At 57.2% G+C, this 21,128-nt stretch overlaps 1 protein-coding gene across 1 annotated transcript; it reads left to right on the top strand.

Annotated features, from left to right (window-relative positions):
- The first annotated feature begins 90 nt into the window (after positions 1 to 90).
- Otub2 (OTU deubiquitinase, ubiquitin aldehyde binding 2) lies at positions 91 to 20,197 on the top strand. The gene is made up of 6 exons (XM_026394266.2): positions 91 to 216; positions 11,109 to 11,204; positions 12,521 to 12,639; positions 16,134 to 16,218; positions 16,689 to 16,883; positions 17,758 to 20,197. Exons 1-6 carry the CDS (start codon positions 214 to 216, stop codon positions 17,962 to 17,964), a joined length of 705 nt encoding a protein of 234 aa, XP_026250051.1. The 5' UTR covers positions 91 to 213; the 3' UTR covers positions 17,965 to 20,197.
- The last annotated feature ends 931 nt before the right edge of the window (positions 20,198 to 21,128 follow it).

Raw genomic sequence — 21,128 nt, 5'->3', positions numbered from 1 at the left:
CGTCAATCGCAGGGCGTGTGTCTTGCTGGGACACAGTGGCGGTCTAACCTTTGCTTTGCGGAGCGGTCGGGTGTATTCTCCGCACGCCCCCCACGCCCTCGAGGCCCCCGCCGCCCGACCCAACGGTGGAGCCGACCAACGCCTCCCGCGGCACCCTCCCGCACCGGATCGCTCCTCGCTGGGGCGGGACGTGGCCCGACGGCGCCGGTCACTATGGTCAGTGTTCAGGGGGGAAAAGGGAAAGGGTGCGGGGGCGGGGTCCTCGCCTCCAGGGCGCATGTGCACTCGCGAGACTGGGGTCGGCGCGAGGGTCATTCTCCAGCGTTGTCCCCGCGGCGTTCCCACCCCCGGGAATACTAAATCGGAACGGGTTCTGGGGCCCCGGTACGCGCCCCGCTGTACCCTAGGGATGCCCAGCAGAAGGGCCCCAGCTCGGCCCGAGGTCCCCGGGCTGGCACATCGGCCCCAGGTGGCCCATGAAGTCGCTAGGTAGGCGCCCCGACAGGAGCAGGGGGTGGTGTGTGGAGTGGGGATGGGGGGGGGCTCCAGGGCTATGGTTGTCCCCTCTTTGTTAAGTAGCCCTCCCGCCCTAGGCTCACAGCCCCACCCACCAAGGGCTCGGCCATCAAAACCCACTCCTCTCCTGCCCCTCTGCCTCTGCCCCCGGAATGGACTTAGGGCTGACACGCGTGGCCGGGTCCAGGTGCTTGTACCTGTGGGTGGTTGGACTTTCGCTCAGATGTCAACAGGTCTTTGTAATTAGGAGAGGCTGCCTCAAGTTGGGAGGCATGAGTTAGGGGAAAGCCGACTAGAAGAACCCCTGAGCAGAGTCCTGTCTGCACAGGAAGAGCCCCAGGAGAGGCCAGACCCGGGCTTGAGCATGTGGGGACACAGGCCAGGCAGGAGGGGCTGCTTTCCCACTGGGAAAAGCTTCTGGGCTCCTGGTCCCGGGCTTTTGGTGTAACCCATCAGCATAACTTCCAGGTGGCCATGGGACTGGGCATTTTGGCCACCCAGAGCACCTTAGCTCTACGCAGAGGCTGGGGGCTGGGTCGGGAGCTCACCTCCACCCCTTGGGAAGCCAGAGGCTTGGGCCAGCGAGCTTTGCATATCCCTGCACTGGGCACTGGAAGGGAAGCCTGGGCAGCCCTGGACTCAGCTGCAGCCTTTCTGCAGAATTGAGTCCTGGAAACAGGTGTGCACAGGGTGCCGGGTCCTTTGTGCTCAGCCTCCTCCTTCCCATGATGGGTGGAAAGCGGGTCACCACTGCAGGAAGCTGCGGGGCTAGGGCGGGAGCCAAAACCTGCTCATGGCCAGGCGTGCTCTGAGGGTGTGTGGGCAGCCAGGGCACCTGAGCCCCGCTCTCCCAGACTAGCAGGCCTCATGCTGGGCGTGGCTGGGGCATCTGGAAGCACCAATTTCCTGCTTCTTCCTGGTGCCCAAGAGTTTCCCTGCTGGTCCCGGAAGGTGGCTCAGGTGTTTTGGCATTACCCACCAGGGAGTGGCAGGAGCTGAGGCGATGGCGGGGCCACCTGGCAGCTGTAGGCTGGCATGCCCTCTGGCCACCACAGGGTAGCAGAGTACACAAGGGCAATAGGGGCTGGGCCTCAAGTTCTGACCTTTTTGCTGTGCAGACTCCTCTTCCATCTGCTCCAGGCTCAGGGGACCAGAAATTAGAGGGCAGCTGGGGACCTGAGCATGTAGGCCTGACCCTTACCCTTGGTGGTGAGGGTGCCTTGAGGGTGCCTGCCTGAGAGTCGCGGTGGTGGCAGGTTTAGGAACAGTACTGGAGGCTGTGCAGGTTTGCTCTCTTTTGTTCGCCTGGCATTTTATTGAGCACCTGCTCTGTGCCAGGCACCATGCTGGGCCCTGAGCTAGGTGGTGGGTTTACAATGTTTGAGCCTGGTGGGGGTGGCGGTTAAAAGAGAGTGTCCTTAGAAAAGAGAGCTGCTTCTTTGCTTTTTGCTTTCCAGGTTAAAGTCACTGGGCGAAGCCTGAGGCAAGGTCCTGGGTAGAAGCCATGAAGCCTCTTGGCAGGACGGGGACTGCCACTGGCAGGGTCTGAAAATAGCGAGGGGTCTCGTGCTCCCTCAGGGTGCATTTTGTTCCTGATAAGTGAGGGGATGTTGGATGGGAACAGTGAGCCCAAAGGTCCCTCTGTGCGCCATCTCTGGGCGGGTGCTAGGCAGGAGTGAGAGAGACAAGAGCTGGTCCTCTCGGAGCTCGCTGCCCGTAGGCCAGGTGGGCTGGACCCAGGCAGTCCTGAGCCAGTGACATGACCTGAGAGGGGGCTTTGCGGGCACAGCGAGAGGTCAGTGCACCCTGGGAGAGTTGGGAAAAGCTTCACCGAGAAGGTCTTTTGAGTGGGGCATTGGAGGATGCGTAGGAGTGTTTAGGAAGCGTCCGGTCCAGGCAGGGGCTGAGGGACTGCGCAGCCTCTGTAGGCCAAGGGACTGGAGCAAGGCCAGGAGGGAGTGGGAAACCTGTGGGCGAGGCCGGCTGTGGAGGGCCTCCTGCTGTGCCGTGGAGCCTCCCTATTGCAGCGGGACCACAGCATTTTTGACAAGGAAGAGGTGGTTGATGTGGATGGTCTCTGCAGTGAGTGGACGCAGGTGGCAGTGGCCAGTCCACCACCCGCTGGCCCGGTTCACTGTGTGCCTTAAGTTTGCTGAGCTGCTGTAACACAGCGCCACACACTGGGTGTGCAGAACCATGGCGATTCCTCTCTCAGTTCCGGAGGCTGGAAGTCCCAGATCCAGTGTGTGCAGGGCCACACTCCCTCTGAGGACACTAGGGAGGCGTCTGTGCCAGGAGCCTCCCTGAGCTCCTGGTGGGTTCCTTGGCTGTGGCAGCCAAACCCCGTCTCCACATTCCTGTGCGGGGGTTTCTGGGTCCACGTTTGCCCTTTCCACAAGGTCACCAGTCATAGGGTGAGGGACCCACCCCACTCCAGTGTGACCTCATCTTAACATCACAGCTTCAAGGACCCTGTGCCCAAGTTAGGTTGCATTTGGGGGTCTGGGAGCTGGGACTTCAGCATAGCAATTCTGGGGGCACAATCAACTCATTTGGGTTGTCACAGTGTGTCGGATGCTGGGGATCCGGCAGTGACAGGTGGCGTCCCAATGGTCAATATGTGAAAAATATTAAATCTCAAGGTTCAAGGGTGATCTTCTGTTTGAGTGAGCTTTGGCGTCATCCCGACCAAAATACCTGACGAGAACAACTTAGAGAGGAGAAGTTTATTTGGGGCTCACAGTTCTGGAGGTCTCAGTCCACAGATGGTCCAGTCGTTGGTCTGTGCCCAAGGGGAGGCAGCACATCATGGGGGAGGGCCCAGGGGAGGAGAGCTGCTTGCTCCTGGCAGCTGGAAACAGAGAGAGAAGGGGCTGCAGGACAGATGCACCTCTCCAGGGTGTCCCCCCACAGTGACCCACCTCCTCCAGCCACAGCCCACCTGCCTGTGGTTACCACCTAATAATCCATTCAAGCCAGGATGGGCCAATTAGGTTCTAGCTCTCAGAATATAATCATTGCACCTCTGACTGTTCCGGCAGTGTTAGCAGGAATTTCTGGGGGACACCTCATATCCAAACTGTATCATCTTGCTCGACTCCATGTCCTGCCTCCTGGACACACTGAGGTAGGAGTTGGGACCCCAAGACCTTGGGCAGCCATACCCTGTAGCTTTGCTGGGCTTAGACGGTGCTGCCCTCATGGAATTGGCACTCTGTCTAGAACACAGCTGAACAAGTGAACCCACCTGTCAGATCATGCCCTGAGAAAATAAAGCAAGATAAGGCAATAGGGGTGGGGAGAGGAGCTTCAGTCAGGTGCTCTGGGAAGGCCTCTCTAGACGTGTAAAGAGCAGAGGAGCATTCTAGGCCAAAGGAGCAGCATGTGCAAAGGCCATGAGGTAGAAATGAGTGTTTCCCATTGGAGAACAATAAAAAAGCCATCATGGCTGCAGGTTAAGGAGAGCAAGGTGAGCAAGGGCCAAACGTGGCCAGAGCTTGGAGTTCATGGTCAGTTCAGGCCTTTCCTAAGTGAGGAAGCCATTGATACTGTAGCAGAATATCATAGACTAGGTAATTATAATGGATAGGCAGCTACCTCTTCATACTTGATAGTGGCTTGGGAGGGGACATCTAAACCACAGCATTCCTCCCCCACACCCCCACACCCCATGTCCTCACATACAGAATACATTCATTCTGTCCCAGCATCCCCAGAAATATCCATGCACTCCAGTCCCAACTCAGAAGTCTCAAGTCCAGAGTCCTGGTGGGGCAGGTCCCCGCTGTGATCCTGTAGGTCACACAGGTGATGTGCATTCAGCACAGTGCCCGGTCAGGCACGGGACAGACACGCCATTCCAAGAGGGTGGCCAGTCCTGTACGTCCCACACCCAGCAGCATCGTCCTCTGCTCTGCAGGGTCAGCCCCATGTGGACAGGGCCAGGGCCCATAGCTGTGGCCACTGGAGCCACCCAGCCATACCCAGGCGAGGGCTCCACTGGACTGTGGGCTGCAGACACCGCGCTCAGCTGTCCCTCTGGCTCCTAGCTCCTAGTTGCCTCCAAGGTCTTGAAATGCCTCAGGTCTTCTTTGTCCCACTGTCTCTGAGAATGGCCCCTGGTCCTGCCAGCCATCCACACTGGCATCTACAAAGGGTGGCTTGGCCGCGTCCTGCATTTGCTGTCCTGTGGGGACATTTCATGCTCTGCTGGCCAGGTGCAGGGTTTCCACTTCTTCAGTTATGAACTGCACCGTGGGTTGTTCGCCCTCGAGTCTCACCGCCTGCCACCGCAGCCCTGGCCTCGCTGCCCGGGGGCTCCTTCCTCCAGGCCCTTGGTCACGGCCCCACCTTCCACAGGGCGCTCGGGCGAGGACACAGGCGGCGGGTTCCTTGGCGCTTTATGGTGAGGATGGCCTTGCCACCCTGCACCGTCTGAGACTCACGAGCATGGCCTTCATGTCCAGGGGTCCACCGGTGTCCTGGTCATGCCACTTAAGTAGTCTCGGAGAACCAGACTTGCCTGTGGCTCTCCCCTCCTGAGCCTCAGGAACGGCCCTCGGTGCTGCGCTCACCATCACAGAAGTGGTCCCCCGCATGCACTGTCCCAGCCGCGACCTTTCTCCAGTTCCAAGGCCACTTCCATATTTTCAGGTGTGTGTCACAGCGACGGGCCACTCCTGGTTCTGACTTTGCATCTTGGTCCGGTTGTGCTGCTGTGACAGAGTGTCGCAGCCCACGTGACTGTAACGACAGAGATTTATTTGGTGGGTGTCTGGAAGCCGGGACGTCCTGCTCGGGTGCGGGCAGCAGGCAGGGTCCTGCTGTGTGTGGACGTGGTGGAGGCGTCCCGGGGCAGAAGGGCTGGAGAGATCAAGGGGGGCATGAGTCCACTCACGGGGCAAAAGCCCTGCCTTTTAATACTGTCACAGTGGCAGTTAGATTGCCACATGAGCCTGGGATGGGACAGACATTCTAGCCACCGCAGAGGGTGTTGGGGAAGGGGATTCCCCATCCATTAGCAGCTCTCACTGGCTGTGTGGGGACCATGGCAGGGTGAGCCGGAGGACCGTGGGGACCGTGTCGGGGTGAGCTGGAGGTCGGTGCACACCGCTGCAGCCTCCCTTGGGAGACAGCAGAGGCTCAGGCCAGACCCAGGAGCACAGCCAGTGGCGGGGGGAAGAGTGGAAGAGGCTGGGGGTTGGGGTGTGTGCTAGGGAGCTGGGAAAGCCAGCTGGTGACAAGGGGGAAGCTACTGGGGACCAGTGAACTGGAGCTGCTGCTCGGACACCCCCGTGGCTGGTGACCTTTTGAGGCTAGAGCCCGCGGGTGAGGCCTGGCAGGAAATAGACTCTGAGAGTCCACTGGGAGGATGTTCGTGAGCCCAGGCAGCACTTGAGGGGGCAGCACCCAGCTCAGGGCTCTGCAGAGCCAGCCAGCGCTGACCTGGGCCGGGCCCAGCTGCAGGCCTAACAGAACTTCTTAGCCAAGCCACAGAGGAGGAGCATGTTGTGTGACGTCTGCATCCTGCCCCTCAGAACCCAGGGACATGTTGCCATGGTGAGAGGAAGTCACAGATGAGATTGAATTAAGGAGATGTCACCAAGTCATCCAGGGGGTGCAGTGATGTCACAAGGGTCCTTACAAGAATAAAGAGGGCAGGGGACTTGGAGTCGGTAGACGTGACGGTGGAAGGAGGTGCCAGAGCCATGCATAGAAGGAGTGGCGCACTGGGACTGGCAGCTTCCAGGAGCTGGGAGCAGCAGAGCGGCAGAGTCTCCGGGCCTGGCAGGAGCCACTCTCCTCCCGTCTTACCTGCAGCCCAGTGAGACGCACTTTAGACTCCTGACCTCTAACTGCAAGAGAAGAAAATTGTGTTGTTTTAAGTCACCAGGTTTGTCCTTGTTTGTTGTAGCAGCAACAGGAAACTCGGGCTGATTGTTGTCCTTACACCTGAGGCTTCCAAACACTCATCAATGAAAGCTTTGAGGACTCGGTGCATACCTGTGTCATATATCATGTCCCCAAGGAGACGTTTGCCAGGGGCATTTCCTTCTAGTGCCTGGAGCAGCCCATGGCAGAGACTCCAGCCCCAGGCAGGCAGGGCCAGGGCCTCCAGAACTGACCTGGACCCTCTAAGAGGGGATGGTGCCCCAGTTCTGAACCCTGTCTTGCTGGCAGGTAAGGCTGGAGTCTCCAGCCTCTTCTGGGATGTGGCTTGAGGTCAGGCTGTGAGGCCGGCTGTGAGGCCAGCTGTGGCTGCTGGAGGCAGGGCCTGGTTAAGGAGGCTGACTCAGCCCAGGGCCAGCCAGCCCTGTCCCTCGCAGCCCAGGGGGAAGATGGGCTGGCCAGGAGCTGGGGGCTTGATGGTGGGGGTGGCACAGGCACGGCAGGGAGCCCGACCTCAGGTAGCCCTCAGGTGCATGCAGACAGGGATGTGGGGGAGGGGCGGCTGCGGGCAGAGGTGTGAGCCAGAGGCCTGGCTGGAGATGCTAAAGACTGTTTCCAAGCCCAGGTGCTGTCCTCCTGACTTAGTTAATCAGCATCTATTTGCAAACCAGCAATTAAAGATCTGAAATCCTTTGATGTGGCCTGATGAGGTCTGGCAGGGCGTGGGGCATGACCCATCTGTTCTCTCTCCATAACATCCTGGAAATGTTCAGCCAGGGTTTCAAAAGCAGACACCTATTAGCCTCAGCCAAGGTCAAACGCAGAGCATCCTTAGGATTTCCGATTTCCGGTGTGTGGTTTCTCCCTGGAGCTTGAATCTCTAGTATCACAGGAGGGGGAGGTGACTCGAGCTGTGCTGGTGGGGAGGGCGTGGGGGCTTGGGTCGTCCTGGAGGTATACTGGGTGGAAACCCACTTGTCCCCTAATTGTCCCAGTAAACCTTCGACCACTAGGGGCCGCTAGAGGCAACCCAGGCTCCATCACCCAGGGATGGAGGAGCAGCCTGGAGCCCTTTGTCAGCTGGGTGGGTCTTAAACAGTACTGAGTCCAGAAAAAGGATTCTCGATGTCTATAAAATAACATATGCAAATTTAGGACACCCCTGTACAGGCAGCTCTAGCACATTCTGTTTCTGCGGGGTCCCCAGAGCCGTCAGATCCGTGAAGACAGATTGTCCAGAGTCAGCTGCCGGAGGAGGAAGAGGGAGCCAGGGCTTAGTGGGGATGGAGCTTCTGGTGAGGACGATGACCTTCTGGAGAAGGATGGGGAGCTGGTCCCCAATCGCGTGGGCACACTTAGCACCACCAAGCTTCGCGCCTGAACGTGGTTAAATGGCACGTTTCACAACCCACGTTTTACCATAGTGACTTTAAAAGATAATTATTGAAAGATGTGCCACAGAGACCCTAAAGGGCTGAGGGTGGGAATGGGGCTGGGGCCCTGGAGGCAGGACGTAAACTCGGGAAAGTGCCTCGCGGAGGCTGCACTGGCCGCGGGTTCAGGGCCCTGGGTGTGGCCCGGCCTCAACAGTGTACAGGGCTCTGAGCCGAGTTTCCAGTGGCTTCCTCGGTGTGGCTGTTTAAAACAGCTTACATCAGTTTGTCAGAAATGCCAGGTCGACTGACGCAGGGGAACCTGGACAAGCTCCCCCATGCCTGCCTCGCCCCTTCCACCTTCACCTGGAGCCGTTGGTTGGGGGGAGGTGGTGGCAGGTGGCAGTTCTAGCCATGACACGCCCATCCCAATGTACTTAGGGTTGATTCCTCGAGCTCCTCTCTGCTCCTCCCTCCCCACATACTAAGTAACAGGCCGTTGGGGGCCTCCTGGGGCCTCCCTTCCCCAGAGTGTTGGTCCCTGTGTGTCTGGGGCAGTCCAGGAACAAGCAGCGATAAGTACGGTCATTCTGCTTTTTAATTCATCATGTTAAGAACCCCAAGTTGTTATGTTAAGCCTTTTGTTTGTTTGTTTGCTTGTTTGTGTTTTGGTACCAGGGATTGAACTCAGGGGCACTCGACCACTGAGCCACATCCCCAGCCCTGTTCTGTATTTCATTTAGAGACAGGGTCTCACTGAGTTGCTTAGTGCCTTGCTTTTGCTGAGGCTAGCTTTGAACTCAGGGTCCTCTTGCCTCAGCCTCCTGAGTCACTAGGATTACAGGCGTGTGCCACCGTGTCCAGCTCATGTTAAGCCTTTTGCAAGGTGTGACCAAGTTGTTAGTGAGGTGGAGTCCCCTGCTGCCCGCCAGGGTTGTCTGCTGGTCATCTTGCAGCTACTCAAGGCCCAGAGACTTGGAGAGCTTGAGGACTGGAGCTTCAGGGGTCCCATGGGCACTTGGCACAGGCAGGAGTAGGACTGGCCCCTGCCTGCCCTGCACGGTGCATTCCCCTATGCCCCAGCCTCCTTCCTCCTCAGAGAGCTGCTGAACTCTGCGCTTGGCTTCCTGGTGGCTTGGCATAGCAGAATGTCCACAGGCTTCAGTTACACAGCAAGGCATTCAATCACTTCCCAGCAGAGGGCGCCAGACCATGACACCAGCATGGGTACAACAATACTCACTGCACAAGATGGCTGTGGTCATTAAGTCACACAATGGGGATATGGTATCCTCTGTTCCAGAGTTTGGCTCATAGTAGGTGCACAGAAATGGCATATGTTAGCTTTCAACCTCGTGGTCGTAGGGTGGCTGCTGTAAAATAGACATTGCATCTGCGTTAGAAGTAGGAAGGAGGAGGATGGAATAGAGCATGCCATCTCTCTTTATCCAGAACCAGAAACAGTCTCAGAAGCCCTCCGCAGATTTGTGTGGGTGTGGTTGGCCAGCCCTTGTCACACAGCTGCCCATAGCTAGCTACAGGGAGGCTGGGAGCATGAGTGGGAGAGAGGTGGGTGGTCATGGCCCACCCGGTCATTTCTCATCATGTTGCCAGAAAACTGGGATCTGTGGGTGGGGAAGAAATGGGTAACCGCTGAGGGGACAGCAGCCTGCAGCGACTGCCTGAGCGCCACCTCGGTGTCAGGGCAGAAGGGAGCAAAGAGCCTGAGGCTGACTTTGCAAAGGAGCAGAGTATAGAATGGAAACTTCTAGAAATGAACTCAGGATTCCTCTCCCCCACCCAGACCTTTGTGCCTCAGGCCCTGTTTGGGAAGACTTTCTCTTGCTCTCTGGGGTGACAGCTTCTCCCCGATCCTCTGGGGAGCTCCAACCCCCCAAGTCTGGGGGAGGGGAGAAGAGGGACACGTGCGGGTTCCAGGGGAGCCCAGGCTGGCTCCGCAGGGTGGCTTTTATTTGTTCACTCACAGACTCCTTATCCCTCCCTGTGCCAGGCCCCGTGATGAGCCCTGGGTCTCAGGACACTGGAAAAGGCAGACAGTCTGACGAAGGGAGGCCAAGTGGCACTGGAGACATGGAGGTGGGGACAACCCTGCCTTCTAGCAATGACCCTTGCCAGTCCCAGCACCTATTCCCTGGTCTGATGCTGGGTGTAGGAATTGGGGCCAGAGAAGGTCATTCTCAGAAGTTTGGAGCCTGTCCCTGTGGGGACAGGAGCGGCCCTAGGAGTCACCAAGGCCCCACTGTTGCCCTGGCTGTGCAGCTCTGGCAGGCTAGTCATCACCACCCCAGGAAGGCTTCTCCCAGCGGCGTCAGGGTTTGTGACATCAGAGGCACTTCGGGGTGTGCCCGTTACTGAGTCAGCCATGAGGCCGACAGGCCACGTTCATGTGGTCAGAGGCCCAAAGTCAGAGACAAGCTGAGCGACAGCTAGGTGTCAGGGTCGGGGGCACAGCTGGTGGGGTACTGGGTTTCCATTACAGAAATACGGTGTACAGCCTTCCAGCTGGGTACCCTGTGTGACACTGGTCTCCCTGGGTTGCCGGAGCGCTCCCTTTGACCCAGGAAGTGTGAGCGGCCTGAGTAACACTTCCCCTTGCTGTGTTTTCATAGTGACGTGAGGGTGGATCTGGGGCGGAGTGGAGGCAGGAGTAGAGGCCCGAGGCCTTGGGAAGCCGGCAGAGCAGATTCTCCCGTGGTTTCCCTGGCCCTGGGAAAAGGCCGTTCCCCGCCCGCTGAGTTCTCAGCCCTGGAGAGACCTGGCTCTGGGAAGCCAGTCCATCTTGACTAGACTTGACCTTGACTTAGCTGGGCTGCAGCGTGAGCTTTGCCGGGAGGCCGTGTCTGCTGCATGACCCCAGATCTCCAGATCCTTCTGGCACCTCTCGACCTCCCCCTGCTGCCAGTGGGGGCCTCCTCATTCCGGGCTTTTCCCTAGACATGAGCCTGGCCCGGTGGAGGGGCCTGGGTGCTCTCCCCTGTGTGTGTGACAGTGGCCTGGGCAGGGGCTGGATGTACAGGAATGTTTGAGCGAATGTCCAGGCAGGATGGAGGCACAGGTTGGAGGTTTTATGTTTTACAAAATGGGTCAGTCTGCAGGTCACAAGTGACTTTCCTCAGAACCAGAGATACCTCTTCACCCTGCTGATCCCGACCATCCCTGTCCTGGCACTGTGACAGTCCAGGTGGGCATCTAGGATGCTGGCCACGTGCCCAGGCTAGCAGCTCAGAGGCCATCCACCAGGTAATGGCCGGGTGACCCCGTCAGGTGCTTTTGAAATCTTCACAGCAGTTCTACCTCCCTGTCTTTCAGAGTGAAACATCTTTCAACCTAATATCAGAAAAATGTGACATTCTATCAATTCTTCGGGATCATCCTGAAAATAGGATCTATCAGAGGAAAATTCAGGTGAGGAGGGGACAGGGAGGCTGGGGGTTTTAGATGGAATGGACTGGAGTCAGGGGTCAAGAAGGTGCCGCTTTGAAGTCTAAGAGTCTAGCTTGGGTTCCTGGGCCGATTAAAACACTCCAGATTATTCAGCAAGAAATCCATTCCTTGTTTTGTTGTTTGTGTGTTTGGTTTTTTTAAAAGACATTGTTTTAAAAGCTGAGCACTATCCCAGGTGCCCAGTTCGCTCACTAAGCTTCATCACTGCTGAGGGCAGGGACTGTGCGTCCCCACTTTACAGCTGGGGAAGCCAGGGCACCGTCAGAACCTGCTCCTGAGCGGCCGAGTTGGAATTTGGACTGGGCAGCCTGATTTCCCGGGTCGTATTCAAAACCAGTGCACCAGGGGACCTCTCAGGAAAAGGAGCCTCCTGGGGGCTGTGAGGCTCCCTCTGGGGACAAGGACAGGGAGGAGCAAAGCCCCTCATCTTGGGCAGATTCCTCCCCTCCTCTCACCAGGGTGGAGTGGGCTTGCTCCGGCACTGACAGGAAGTGCTGCCCAGCCCCCCAACCCTTGTAGTTCTGTAGACCCAAGCTGCTAAGGGCTCCCTCATGGGGTAGGTGTCCTTCAGCAGCTCAGGGTGGTGGCAGTGGGTGGCTAAAGATCCACAGGCCTCCCCAGGGTGCACTGCCCGGGGCAGGAGCCAGGCACTTCCTGCTACCCCACCAGCCTTCTCAGGTGGCCCAGGCTCTGAGCCTCTCCATCTCTATGATGGGACCTGGGGTTCCTGACCCCTTGAAAACCACGCTTTGCTGGCAGAACCCTGACTGCGGCCCCAGGGAATAGGAAAGGGGATCCAGGCCACTCACAGCCAGGAGCAGAGTCCCATGGAGTGGCATGGCCTTCCTCTGTCCTGCAAGGAATGTCTGCAGGACTGTCCACATGGCTGTGTGCATCGAGGAGGCCCTTCCTCCCACCTGCAGCACCAGTGCCCACCGGCAGCTCCGCTGACCCCCTGGCCCATACCTGTCTGCTCACAGGAGCCACCTCCCACCTCCCGGAAGCCCTCCCTGATTACTGCAGTTGGTGTGGATGTCCCTGTCCCAAGTCACCCCTCCTATCACCATCACTCAGCTGCCTGTCACCTCCCCTACTGCAGGCTGCCTGGGGACAGGCCAGGGTCCTCCATGCCTGACACTCAGGCCACGTCAGTGTATTTGTGCATTTGTGAATGAGCGCAGGTGGGCAGCAGGGAGCGAGTAGGCGTTACCTGGGAGGAAAGTCACTGTCACATGTTACTGCAAATGTCCTCATGTCCTTCTCTCCCGGGATCACAGGAACTCAGCAAAAGATTCACCGCAATCCGCAAGACCAAAGGGGATGGGAACTGCTTCTACCGGGCCTTGGGCTATGCCTACCTGGAGTCTCTGCTAGGCAAGAGCAGAGAGATCCTCAAGTGAGTGGGTCGTGGGTGGCGTGTCCCTGGGTTCTCTGTGCTGGGTCGGCCCTGGCTCTCCTGAAGGGGAGCTAGTGGGCTGCACGGGTGGCGAGTTGTTGGCGCTGGGGAGCCTGCTGCCCTCTGTGGTAGAGGCGAGGGCTGCCCAGAGCTCAGCGACCTTCCAGGAGCTTGGCAGCCCTGTGCACCCCTGCACGTCTGGGTCAAGCCAGGCGAGTCACATTGGCTGGGTACTTGGTGACCTAGGCCAACAAGAGAGGAACACAGAAGAGGAAGCTTACCCTGGTGTTCTGAACCACCCTGATGGCCTGGCCCCAGTGAGTGTGACCAGGTATTCAGCTGGCCGGGTGCCTCTAAAGCTAATGCCGCAGAGGTCCTGACCTCTCCAGCCTCGGTGTCCCCATTTGGGAAGGAGGACAGTATAGTGCACTTCAGAGTTGCCATGAGCATTCAGCAGGGTGATGCTAGCCAAGCCTGTGCCAGCTCCACATGCGCTGTTCCCCTCACTCATGTTCCTGCCGGGGTGCCAGCCCTCAGCTTGTCAGTCATCGTCTGAGGTACCACATGCAGACCCAGCTCCAGCCTGGGGATAGAGTCGTGAGCAAAGACAAAAATCCCTGCCTCGTTGGGCTTGTGCCAATGAGATTGTGGAGGAGATGGAAGTATGTGGGTGCCGTGTTTGGTGTGCCTGGTGGCGATGAGTGTCGTGGGGAAGAATCAGGCCCAGGGTGGCTGAGGAGCCAGGGCTGGGTGCAATGCAAAGCAGAGTTGGGGGCAGGGCACACAAGGCTTCTTGGACCTTTCTAGGGGTTGTGGCCTTCAGCTGAATGTTGTGGAGGCCACCTAGAGACTGAGCAGAGTGGGGACCTGACCTGCTGGCTCTTTGTTCAGGTGGAGGCATGGTGGGGACACAGCCCAGGAGGCATGGCTGGGGAGGGGTCCAGAACAGAGATGGTGGTGTGAGGAGCATAGGGAAGGGCCGTGGAGGGAAGTGTCAATTCTAGTTATCTGAGAAGGTGGCGTCTGCAGGTTCATGCAGGACTTGAGTGTGGCCCGTGGTTGGAGACAGGGTCCAGTCACCTCCCCTGTGCTAGCCTGGAGTAGCCATTGCTGCAAAGGGCAGGCAGGGAATTGTGGAGCTCCATTTTGGTGATGCTAAGTCTGAAACATCTGGGAGCCATCGAGTGCGAGTCTCCCCAGGTACTGGGGTGTTAGGAGACCAGTATTCCGGGAACAGGCCCTGCGCCCAGTGGCCACCAGCATTTTCTTTCATAAACAAATATGGGATCAAGTCACTCCCTGTTGGAAATATATCCAGGCCTCCAGGAGCCCAGGAAACCCTCCCTCGAGGCTCCCCAACCCCTTACTGCCACCTGCATTCAGGCAAAGGGTCCATCAGGATGATGGAGCTTGCACCTGTCACACTGCCAGACATGGGCTCTGGCCCGACTCTGACCGTCCTGTCCATAGTGCCCCAGGAAGGCTGCATGTCTGCTCTGTAATTCCCTCTCCCCAGGGAGTGGTGGCCTGCTGTTGTCGTGGGCATTAAGTGGCCGGCTCCTGTGAGTACTTAGACCCTGACGCGTGCACCATGTCAGCTCTTTTGTCATGCTGTTGGCCCATGGCACAGAGACCCCCACACGGATGGGGAGCTAACCCGAGGGTTTGCCCCACTCAGTGAGGCCTGCGGGTCACTCATCTCCACGTGCCCCAGGCCTGGCAGAGAGGAGCCCACAGTCTTGGTGAGGAGTGAATGAGGCAGGGGCTCAGGGGTGGGTGGCCCAGGGGCAGAGGGGAGAAGGAGTGGGGGGCAGGGATCCAGGAGCAGAGCTGTGTGCTCTGGCCTTGCCAGGACAAAATGTGTGGACCCAGAGAGCTGCAGCGGCCTCCTGGAGCGCTGCCAGTGCCCAGGCCACAGCTGGGGACAGGCAGGGGCCACCATGAGGCTGCTGCAGGTCAGACCCTCAAGTCCCCCTGGGACCTGACTGGAGGGGGTGCTGGTGGGCAGAGCAACAGCAGCCACAGCAGTAGAAAGTCCTGTCCTCACGCAGCCTGCAGCGGAGGTCTGTAGGCGCCCACGTGTGTGCAGACGGGGCCTGAGGCCACAGCTTGATGGAGTTGGGGAGCTGTGGGCAGAATCCAGCTCTGTGTCTGTGCCCTCCCCTGCGGCACCTCCTGGTCAAATCAGGGTCTCAGGTGTGCGCAGCCTGGAAGTGACCAGGACGCCTTTGGCAGGAACGCCCACTCCTGTTTTAGCTCCCCCTCCCCGAGACTCTCCAGGCCTTGCCCAGCTCGCGGCTTCTCCAGCAGTGGCAGGCTCTTGTGACGCCTTCTGCTCCCCAGGTCCTTGTCAGCTTTCCCAGGGGACAGGCTGCTGGGCTGGAGAACTGAGCATGGCATGGGGGCCGCGTGTGCCCTTCACTCGGTCCCTGCGTGGCACGCAGCCCTTCCCCCACAGCCTGCAGTTCCTTGGTTCTGTGTCTTGTCCCTGCTGTCAGCTCTGTGTGTCTTGGAGCCAGGGGTCAGGCAGGGGTTCCTTGTTCTGCCCCCGCCAGCATCATGGCAGGTGCCAGGCAGGCTCAGTGTGAGAGGCTCCACAAAGGAGCAGACTCAGAGCAAGACCATGGACGGTGACCGGTGACCAGGTCCTGTCAAGGGTTTAATAGCTGTAGGGTGGGGGTGGGGCGGGACCCCATCCATGGAGTTGGCCAATTTCTGTGGTGTAAATACCAGCAAAGAGTTGGGAAGAAACCAAGGTACCACACACGGTAGTCCCTACTGTGTGCCCACCAGACACAGTAGGCCCGTGACCTCATGAGTATAGGTGACATCAGATAATTAGAGAATGATGACCTTTGAGTATTTGTCCTCTTTGTTTTTTAGTATGTGGTGTTTCATCGTAAGTTTATGCCGTTTGGGTTTTAATAATGACCATGTGAACACCTGGCTGCAAACTCAGCCCTCTCGAGTGGGTGTACACCAGCTCTGGCAGCCCCTCAGGCGTGTCCTGCAGAGGGTCACAGGGGCTTCAGGAGGAACGTGCCAGTGGGGAATGGCAGTGGGGGCCCGTGGCTTGCTGTTGAGTTGCCTGTGAGGTGCCAAGGGACATCCGTGTGGGGGTCTGTGTGCTATGGGCAGAGCAGGAGCATTCCATGAGAGAAGCGTGTTGGTCACTCCAGAGATCCCCATGGAGGGGGGTGGGGGCAAGTGCAGGTTGCATGGAAGTGAGAAGGTGGGGCCACAGAGACAAGGAGGAGGACAGCAGGCCTCTGAGAGAGGGGGGCGAGTCCCTCACCTCCTCCACTGCAGCATGGTAGATGCCTCCCGGGTGGTCACGTGGGGACAGGAGATGGTCAGTGTGGAGTGCTTGGAGAGGTGGACAGGTGCTCTTCCTGTACCCCCTCGGTGTGTGTGGGGTTGGCATGGGCTGAGCAGTGGTCATTCATGGTGGCACCCTGTGTTCTCCCGTAATCACCCAGTCTACTGGCCTTTAGGTTCAAAGAGCGTGTCCTACAGACTCCAAGTGACCTTCTGGCTGCCGGCTTTGAGGAGCACAAGTTCCGAAACTTCTTCAATGCTGTGAGTTCACCAGGGCCACGCTGCCGAGGAGCCAGGGCCCTCCACACTGTGGAGCAGGCAGGAGTGCCCTGCTGAGCCCTGGGCCTGCAGCTCTGCGCCTGGGACCTCTGGCTCCTCCCATCTGGGCCTGGGGAGGTTCAGGATTGCTCCTGCTGGTGGCATGTGTGGGCACAGGGGGCCTAGTGCCCTGCCCTCCTTGCTGTCCCCATCCACTAGTAAAGGGGCAGCTTCCAGGACTCCTAGCCCTGTGCCACGCTGAATGTGAGGTGGAGGAACCCTGCCCATGTGGTGGAGGGGCCTGTGCCTGTCCCTTGCAGCGCCTCTGGTCTGACACACTGACCCCATTGCTTGGCCTTGGCAGACTCTAAGAATGCTGTCCTACCACGGCCCGAGAATCTCAAAGTGAACCCCTAGGGAGCCCCTGGGTGGGTTCTGCTGGGTCTCCCCTGCTGATGGCCAGCGGGGTGCAGTTTTACAGTGTGGTGGAGCTGGTGGAGAGGGACGGCTCCGTGTCCAGCCTGCTCAAGGTGTTCAACGACCAGAGCTCTTCCGACCACATCGTGCAGTTCTTACGCCTGCTCACATCAGCCTTCATCAAGAACCGAGCCGACTTCTTCCGGCACTTCATCGATGAGGAGATGGACATCAAGGACTTCTGCACTCATGTAGGTCCCCAGGGTCTCAGGTCTTGGGGACACAGCCCCGCCCCTGGGCTCTGCACTTGTCCATCTGTTGCAAACTTTAGCACCACTGTCCCTGGCCAGGGGATGGTGGGCGTCAGGTCTGCACTTGCAATTCAAATTGCGCTGGGTTCACAGCAGCACCCGGGCCTCCTGGAGCTGCCTGATCCAGGTGACTTAGGGCAAGTCACTTTCCCACCTGGGCATTTCCCTCTGGAAAACCAGGGCTTTGGACCAGCCTATTTATAAAATCTCAGAGTCACCTTGGCCCCGAGATATGTTTTTGGTTAACAGTGTATTTTTCTGAAGGAGGGGCCAGTATTTAACAATTGGGTAATTTTTATATGAATATCTGGATGTCTCTAAAAAATCAGAATATCAAGCCCAAGGCCCCAACTCTTCATGGCAACAGCAGTAGGCCCTAAGTAGCAGCTGGCCTCTCTGTGGGACACATCTGCCACCTCTACTGCCTTTCTCCATGGCCTCGTCAGCATCTAGACTCAGATACTCACCCACCCACCCTCTGGCCTGTCCCCCTGAGCACTTTGGCCTGGAAGCCTTTGATGACAGGGTCCTTTCATCCCTGAATCTTTGATGACAACCTGAAAAGTTCCAGCCCCCTTTTCAGATTCCTCATTTGGAATTCCGCATCTGCAGCTCCAGTGATCTCCCACTGAGTCGCTTCCTCTAGAGCCTCAGCCTCCTCTGTAGTGAGGTCAGCTCCTACCTCACGCATGGTTGTGAGATCCTGTCCCAGCACAGAGGCTGTAACCGTGGCCCAGAGAGCCAAGGCTGAACCCACCCGTCCTCTACAGGGCCTCCCTCTTAAGCTGGTTTGTTTTTCATTTTGGCTTTGCAGGAAGTGGAGCCCATGGCCATGGAATGTGACCACATCCAGATCACAGCCCTGTCCCAGGCGCTGAACATCGCCCTGCAAGTGGAATATGTGGACGAGATGGACACCGCCCTGAACCACCACGTGTTCCCTGAGGCCGCCGTCCCTTCCGTGTACCTGCTCTATAAAACATCCCACTACAACATCCTCTATGCAGCTGATAAACATTGATTAATTTTAGGCCACGCAGTGGAACCTTCACCTCACGGGACTGCACTCTAAATGGAACATGCCGGCTTTTCAGTTTTTTAAGCGATTTGGACTCTAACTAGAACATGTACAGCCTTTTGGGCAGAGCCATGGGAATGAGGCCTGCCCACTATGGATGGTGGTAACTTCGTGTATTTTTTGTATTTATTTTATGAAGGACCAAATACCTTCTAACTCTGGGCCAGAAAGCCAGGATCCCTGGCTCCGCATGCCAGCCAGTAACCGTGAGACCCTGTGTGGGTCACCTGCCCTCTTTGGACCTGTTTGTTCATCTGGAGGAGGTTCCTGCCAGTGTGGACATTCTGTTGTGTAAAAACAAGGAACTCGTGTTTCTCCTTGCCAGGTCCAGGAGGCAAACCTCAAGTCAGCTATTGACTTGGTGATTGACCTGAAGCTGTCAAGGTCAGTCCAGTCTTGTCAGGCTGACTGAAGGTGAGGGCTTCCTTGTGGTTCCTTCCATTCATGATGGGCCTGTTTTCCCACCCTTCACTTACAGAGAAAGAGAGACTTTTATACCAAAGTCCGGCAAAGGGCCTTTAGCCTTCAGAATGAAACTCAGGTTGTTGGAGTCCCTCTACCTCTCAGGGGAGAACAGCCTGGCTTTTAAAGACTAGATGAAGTCTAGGGTCTGCACCCAAATCTGTGTGTGCATGGCTGGGACTAGGAAGCCACAAGTGTCCTGCCAGCCCCAGTAAGTCCTAGATTACATCAAGGAAGGGGAGCTTGCAGCTGTGGACTCCAGATGAACAGTCATTTTGCAAGGCAGTCTTTGGCTCCTTCCTCTCACCCATTTTCTTTATGGCCTGACAAGGGGTTGGTGGGAGAGAACAGAAGAGCAGCTGTGGACGCTGGCAGGAGATTTCCTTGGTGAAGATGGCCTGACAGCCCTGGCTAGCAGCTTCTTCACTCGTCCACCTGGACATGCCCCCCACTTACGAAGCTCCTCGCCCTGCTGCCCCAGGACCCCTATGAGTCCCCCCCAGGCTGGCAGGCAACGCCCCGGCAGTGGAGCGTAATGACACTGGCTGGTTTGCGGTGCTGCCAACCACCTGTTTGCTGCAGGATTACAGGGAGACAGAGGGTGTAGAATCACCTTCTGGGGTCCCTATTTAATGGAAGGCCATTTTCTCACAGGTTTCATTGTGCAGGGATTTGTTAGAATATATTGGTGCTACTGAGGGGGTCTGCGACAGTCTATGCAGGACTGGGCAGCAGACTCCTAAGTCTTGACACAATCGTCACATTTGTATCACTCTTGCCTTGATGAAAGCCAGCAGCACTCTCAGAGTTAGGGTGCTTTAGTTCCAGGTGGACCCTGGTTCCCACTGTCCTTCACTGGCATTTGGACCCACGGGCTCAAGCTAAGTGATTATGTCCCTCTTTCACAGGATGCCACCTGACTGTCATCTCTATATTTGTTGTAACCCACCTTCTCTGGGTAGGACAAGTACCCAAGACAAGTACCACAAGACTCGGTGTATCTTCTGGTATCATCTGCCAGACAAGATCCCAGGGTGTCCTTTTCCACACTGATGAACACACGATGCTGGCTAATACCCGGGCCGCTCCAGGGGGTTGTGAGATGGGTCCTGGGCACTCCAGCTGAGCTCTTAAGCACAGCAGAAGCCAGCCCTAGCTACCAATTCACTGCTTTTGTGGCTGTGATATTCTGTGTGGCTCACCTGACCTTGGCTTCCAGGCCAAGGTCAGGTGAGCCGCACAGAGCTGCACTGGGCCCTTTTCTAGGAGAGAATCAGCCAGTTAGGATCAGGATGCCCACAGTCTGGCAGAAGCAGGTCATGTCATCTCCGTGGTCGTATCCTCTGGTTTTCTCCTTTTACATAAACCCACCAGCCAAATTCAAACCACCTGCCCTCATTGCCTCCACATCTTCCCTCAGACCTTTGTCTCAGGGAAAGAACTGGGGAGGAAGAGGCGTGGCAAGACTCAGGAAGCCATGTGGTCACCTGGTTTGTCTGAGTGGTGTCAGGTTGGCACCCCCACTTCCTGGGTGACCTGCTGTCCCCACAGAGCCGCCTCTTTCCAGACCAAATGCTGGAAGGAAGTTGCTTTTAGGGTGTGAATTACAACTGCATGTGTATGCTTTTTTCCCAGAGGAAATAATTGAAGGGAACTATTTAGCAACAGGAGGAGCAGTGTGCATGCTTTGGGCTGGTTTCCTTTTTAAGCACAAATGAAAGGGCTCTAAAACCTGACACCTGGGTTCAAATCCCAGCTGTGCCTCTCATCACTTGTGTTGTTTGATAAGTCTCTTCACCTCTCTGAGCTCATCCTCACATTTGCAAGAGAGACAGCAGGTATCACAGTGGTGAGATCACGTATATGAAAACACCCGACCTGTCGGTGCTCTACCCATGGGACACAGGGAGCAGAGCACTGCTAGATGGGGAAACCTGCCACCTTGGTAGTGACTGTGGCTTCCCCAACAGTAGGAACGTCAGGGGAACCATCAGACAAGTCTAAGCCAACACACTGCCACCATGAGCAGTAGTGGGAGGCAGGGGCTGTGGCCCAGTGAATGCTCAGAGGTCATACCCTGCTGCTTCCCTGGGCAGCCAGTGAAAAGTTTCCTAACATTAAAATGTTTTCCATAAACAACTTTTGTCCCAGCTTCTTTATTTTGAGTACCTGGCATGTCCCCAAGGGCTATACCACCTTGCTACAGGGCTCTGTATTGGAGTGAACTATGCAGGAGGAATGTTCCTTATTTAATGGGTGGTCCAGGACACTTGGGAGGCTCTGCCCACATGATCTCTCCCAAACCTCTCCACACCAGCTGAGAGAACAGCCTGGAAAGCTGGGTCTCTCAAGAATCTATGTCTAGCCTATGACAATGGCCTTAGGCCTCCCATGGCCCAGGTGCTCCTCAGGCACCTTAAACCTGCTTATTGACCCCATTGACTCTGTCTGCCTCATTTGGAGAGTGGAGTTCTCCTGCTCTCTGGCACATGTCAGGAGATGACCTCCCACAAAGGGGCGCTTTCTCCTCCTGCTCAGGTCACCAGTTGACACTGGGAGCCAGGAAGGTGTATTCCCTGGTGACACTGCTGTTTCCCAAGAAAAAAAGCAGTTTTCTGAACCTGCCCTGTGTCCAGAGGGAAGAT

This window comes from Urocitellus parryii, chromosome 6 (assembly GCF_045843805.1).
Source record: "Urocitellus parryii isolate mUroPar1 chromosome 6, mUroPar1.hap1, whole genome shotgun sequence".
NCBI lineage: Eukaryota > Metazoa > Chordata > Mammalia > Rodentia > Sciuridae > Urocitellus > Urocitellus parryii.
This window is presented reverse-complemented; position numbering and strand designations above follow the sequence as displayed.